This window comes from Fibroporia radiculosa (genome assembly GCF_000313525.1).
Source record: "Fibroporia radiculosa TFFH 294 genomic supercontigs, scaffold5178, whole genome shotgun sequence".
Lineage (NCBI taxonomy): Eukaryota > Fungi > Basidiomycota > Agaricomycetes > Polyporales > Fibroporiaceae > Fibroporia > Fibroporia radiculosa.
In genome coordinates, this window is record NW_012133417.1 from 46933 (window position 1) to 52155 (window position 5223).

General features: G+C 63.7%; 2 protein-coding genes across 2 annotated transcripts; one reads left to right on the forward strand and one right to left on the reverse strand.

The window, feature by feature from the left end:
- Positions 1 to 447: 447 nt before the first annotated feature.
- Positions 448 to 1100, reverse strand: FIBRA_05750 (uncharacterized protein; the record flags this gene model as incomplete). Its single annotated transcript, XM_012327505.1, has 6 exons — positions 448 to 513; positions 582 to 654; positions 705 to 739; positions 815 to 861; positions 923 to 944; positions 1002 to 1100. 6 exons carry the CDS (start codon positions 1098 to 1100, stop codon positions 448 to 450), a joined length of 342 nt encoding a protein of 113 aa, XP_012182895.1.
- A 631-nt stretch (positions 1101 to 1731) lies between these two features.
- FIBRA_05751 (uncharacterized protein) lies at positions 1732 to 3498 on the forward strand (the record flags this gene model as incomplete). Its single annotated transcript, XM_012327506.1, has 4 exons — positions 1732 to 1809; positions 1862 to 2168; positions 2215 to 2825; positions 2938 to 3498. 4 exons carry the CDS (start codon positions 1732 to 1734, stop codon positions 3496 to 3498), a joined length of 1557 nt encoding a protein of 518 aa, XP_012182896.1.
- Positions 3499 to 5223: the final 1725 nt, after the last annotated feature.

Genomic DNA, 5223 nt, shown 5'->3' on the forward strand with positions numbered 1-5223 from the left:
ACCTGCAGGCAAATTGAAATGGCGCTCGGGGGGAGTCGCGGCGGAGCTGCAAATGGCACGGGCGGAGATGGGCCACCGCGCGCGGCTGATTGTCCGCAGCCGCGCGTGTGTTATCACCAGGCCAAAATTGACAGCTTCGTCCGCCCCGGAGCGCCCGAGAATGTGTGCGCCACCCAATCAGCCGCCCAGCCCGTGTCCCCCCAAGTGGAGCCGACTGCCAGGAAATTATTCTCTTCGCCTGAAACACACGATCTGCGTCGCACTAGCCGCCTGCCGCCGCGCTAACCATGTCTGCCCTGTGCTGGCCGCGACCAGGAGAGAGGGCAACATTGCATATCCCATGACAATTCGTGACATTGACACTAGCACCGCGGGGCGCATCACAGCGCAGTCGCACTCGACGTGCGCTGCCACCGGCATCGACAAGATAGGATACAAACGACCAGCCTACTCCGTCGCCTCGATTGCGGCGATGTGCTTCTTCGCCTCTTCGTCCCCCACTGCGTTCAGAACCTGGAGCATCACGACGTCATGTCAGCACCCTGAGGGACAGGCTACACAGGTGATCCCATCATGCGCACCTCCAGCAGCTTCTCGACGTACTTTGCCTGGGCTTCCTCCTTGGACAGGCCCTCGACCGACTTCCACGCATCCCTGAGCACGGCATCAGCACGTTGTCCTCCATCACGGTGGCGGCGACACACCCGGGAGAAGGGCCGGGGTAGTGCCCCATCACTCCCTGCGCAGGGCGGGGCGGTGCAGGCCATCAGAGCACTAGGTCGCAATCAATCTCTCACCATTTCGCCTTGCCCACAAAGTCGAGCATGCCCGGCCGGGTCGTGTTCACGTTGCCCACCGTCGCTGCGCGGTCGCACGGTCAGCCTCGGGTATCGGCCTGTCTGACAGCGGCGTGCACACACACCTTGCTTGTAATGCTTGTAGAACTGGCACGAGGAGGCTCGAGTGAGCGATGCCTGGGAGAGACGGTGAACGATACTCACGTAAAGCTGGTCGTCCTGCGAGGGCTGGATGGGCCCGTTCTTGGGGAGACCCTGAACGATCTCGACGGCCTTGTTGAATTTGGCTTCGGAGACGGGCATGGTGGAGATGAGGAGGGGACGAGCAGCAGATGGGCGCGGATAAGATCAGCTTATAGAACGTGGTACGCTGGGGCTGGGGCGGCAGACTCCGCTTCTTCGTCCGCTACCCGTCCAGAACGGATTGGGGATGGCGGCGGCGGCGACACGATGGGGACGATTGGGGGGGGGAGGGGAACATGTACTATAGATACTATGTATCTCGCACTGTAGGCGCGGAGCTGCTACGACTGGCGACGCGGCGGGCTGTATGAGTTTGTGTGCGCATAAACTGCACGCGAGTGGCGTGGAGAGATTCCGCCCAATCTTCCGCGCTCGATACCTCTGCGGGCGCGCGGTCGTGGTGCCCCTGGCCAATCTGCAGCATGGATATCTCGACGCAAGCGCACGATCGCCCCAGATGCGCGCCGTCCCGATTGTCGACAGCCCACAGGCGTCGGGGAGCGAGCGATGAGGCTCCTCTCGAGTTCGCTAGCCATCCGCGGCGGGGCAGCCACCGTGCACGCCACCCGATAAGACTCCGCCCAACTCCGCTGGCCCGCGTGTCGTTGCCATCTGAACCGACGACGACGACGACGTGCACGCCTGCGAGGGAGCTGCTCGTCATTTCTTGTCATTTTCTGCTCAACTTGCCATGTCACGCTCTGCCCCGCCTCCCACGCACCAGGAGGTCACCCGGAAGCTCTCTGTCCACTCCAAGCCTCCTCCCAAGGTGCGTGTCTTCTATTATTATATCATCCGCCTATCGAACCCTGCTCCTCCAGAAATCTGCCACGCCGGGCCCTGTCTCTGGCACAGAATCCGATTCAGACTCGGTCTTCTCCCCCGAGGCCTCGTCTGCCCTCGCCGCCGCAGCAAGTGGCGCAGGCCTCGCCACCAGCCCGTCCCAGCAGCCACACCTCTCGTCCATCGCCGAACGGCACTCCGCCAGCGGCGAGGAGTCTGACGAGGATGACGAGGATGAGCCAGACTGGAGGGCCTCTGCCGCCGCCGCCAAGGAGCGCGGGTCCCTCGATGAGACCGTGCTGATGACAGGCTACCTCTGGAAGAAGGGCGAACGGCGCAAAGTATGTACCTCCGCTCCCTCGCCGACGCCACAGACATCACTCACCCACAGACCCTGCATCCCTGAACCATTCTCCCCGCCCCCGCTCCCCCGCGCAGACCTGGAAGAAACGCTGGTTCGTGCTCCGCCCCGCCCACCTCGCGTTCTACAAGACGTCGGCAGAATACAAGCTGCTGCGGCTCCTCGACCTGACCGAGGTGCACGCGTGCACGCCCGTCGTCCTCAAGAAGCACGCGAATACATTCGGGCTCGTCTCCCCTACGCGCACGTTCTACCTCCAGGCCGAGGCGCCGCGCGAGGTGCAGGCCTGGGTGGTGGCAATCAACGACGCGCGCACTGCCCTCCTCGCGACGTCCACGCAAAACTCCGCCACCGCTCCCGTCCCAATCCCCCCGGGGAGTGCGGCGCGCAACACGCCCCGCGCAGGCTCACAATCTCCCCACGCAAACCCTCTCACGTCGTCCGACTCGGACGACGCGTCCCCCGCAGCAGCGACGACTGCCCGCAACGAGGCCTCGCCGTCGAAGCAGGCCGGCGCCCCGCACGGGCTGAAGGTCGTTCTCTCGGGATACCTCATGAAGTGTGGTTCCCGGCGGCACAATTGGCACAAGCGCTGGTTTGTGCTCAGCGGAGAGAAGCTCGTCTACTCCCGGAGCCACATGGTGCGTGGCCCGTTCTAGTGCCTGCGAAGCGGAGGAGGCCCGCCGGGGCGCCTTCGGTCGCGGGCTACTGCTGCTGCTTCTCGCTGACGCCGTGCATCGCATTTTCACGCAGGACACGAAGCCGCACCGCGAGATACCACTGTCGCTGATTCTGGACGCCCTCGAGTATGATCTGCCGGCACACCGGCATATGCCCAGCGCGGCCCCGCCGCCGGGGGTGTCGCCGCCGCATGCGCCGCACGCGGGGGGCGACGAGGGCGACGGGGCGCACGGGCGGTACACGTTCAAAGTCGTGACGACGAAGCGGACGCTGTTGCTATGTGCACCAAGCGAGGAGGAGGAGATCAAGTGGCTGAGTGCCGTGCGTGCGCTTATCGCGCGCCGATCGGGGCAAGGCGTCGTGCCAGGGGATGCGGCGCCTGCGGGGAAGGCGATGGCATCTGCAGGAGGTCCGAGCTCGGAGGTGCAGGGAAGCGCGGGGGGTGTGTCCCCATTCCCTGGGAGCTCGGGCGGTGGTGGGGCTGCGAGCTCGAATTCGAGCACGAGCGTGGGGGCGGGAGCGGGAGCGGGGAGGCGGCGGGACTCGTTTGCGCGACGGCTGAGCATGAGCGGGGGCGCGACGCTGGCGACGACGGTCCCGTCGACGACGATGCAGGAAGCGAGCGGTATCTGAACGGTAATCTTGGGGTGTCGGAGCTGCTCGCGGGGTAATACTGTGCGAGGTGCCGGCACAGCATGGTATCTTGGGCGGCGGTGACTGGATCGGGGACGCTCAAGGATGGAGCTGGAACATCTGACATTGGTTCCGTGGTGCCATTAAAAACAAACTTGTGTACAGTAGGATATCAGGCCTGTAATGGGATAGCACGAGGAGGCTGTTGGGCAGGAGGAGACTGGGCATCAGCTGGAGGAATGTATTGGATGTCGGAGGGATAGAACGCCCGCAACACAACATTGTTGGGATCAGACCACAGGACAAGGATGGCTGGGGTAGTCGGAATCTGTCAGGCTGGTGGTGCGAGGAGAGCGTAGATTACCTAAGCGCTGGCATCTGACCATCGTGACTCGAGTGATGCGGCGGCGTGTGTCGGGCCACTCGCTGATGTGCTCGCGTAGCTGGCTTGCAGAGGCTGGTCGTTGTGGGCTCGAACGAGCAGGTGTGTCTGCGATATGTCTTGTGCAATTTTCTTTTATTCTGTTTTTATTTTTTCGCGGGAGAACTGCAGCGCGAGTCGTTCTAGGCGCAGGTCGCGACCGAACGGGTGCCTTGGGAATGGCATGATACGCTCCGATCTCAGCGGCTATGCACACTTATCGGGAGGCCTCATGACCGCCCGTCTTCCTGCGAGCGACGAGCCACGAGGAGGCGAGAAGAGCAGCAGCTTCCTTCGAGCATCATGGGCTGGAGACGAGCTGGAGTGTGCTGCTCCCCAACCTGGGAGCGGGCGCGGGTCTGGCAGGCCGCCTGTCCGCACGCGTCGGGGACCGGGGGCGAGGCGCGTCAGCGGGCTCGGCTCAGCGCTGCGGGGATTGGCTGGCACGAGCCGGCCGAGGGCAAACGACACCGGGGGCGGTGACAAAGCAGGACCCCGCGGGCGTCTATATCAGAGGGTGGTCGGGGGACTTGGGAAATAAGGTTCAGTCGCTGGAAAAGGGAAGGAGACGACGTCTCCCTGGTCGTTCGCACGACTCCCCAGCGCCCAGGAGTACATATACTCGCCCTCGCCCTACCTCCGCCCCCTCCTCGTCTTCCGTCGGTCGTATCCGCCCCCCCCCTCCCCCTCGTCCCCGTCTCCTCTCGTCTACCCATGACCGACAGCCCCCAGAGCCCCTCCAGGAAGACAGTCTCCTCTGTCTCCGCCGCCGCCAGATCTCAGAAGAAAACCGGAGCGCCCAAGCCGAAAGGCGCCGTCCGCGCTAAGTCGGGCTGCTACACCTGTCGGATCCGCAGGAAGGTATGTGCTCTCCTCTCGTGCCCCAGGGTGCACACACATCGACCAGGCGCTGACGGCTGTCTCTCTCTTCGCTTTTTTTTTTCTTTCTTTCCTTCCTGGTGATGTTGATGGTGACGTGGCGCATCTGCACGTTGCCGACAACAGAAATGCGACGAGCAGCCCAACGCAGAGGGCGCGTGCCAGACCTGCGTCCGTCTTCGTCTGCAGTGCCTAGGGTTTGGCGCAAAGCGGCCGGACTGGATGAGGGTCAGTGGTCTCTCCCAGCCCGCATAGGCGCGACAGGGGCTTACGCCACATTGCAGGAGAACAATAGCGTTACCGAATTGCGCGAGAAAATAAAGACGTTCCTCGCCGCCCAGGGCATGATCAAGGGCCACTCGGGCTCGGGCCCGCGCTCATCTGAGCACGAGCCCCAAATGCTCATCCTCGTCGACCATCTTCAG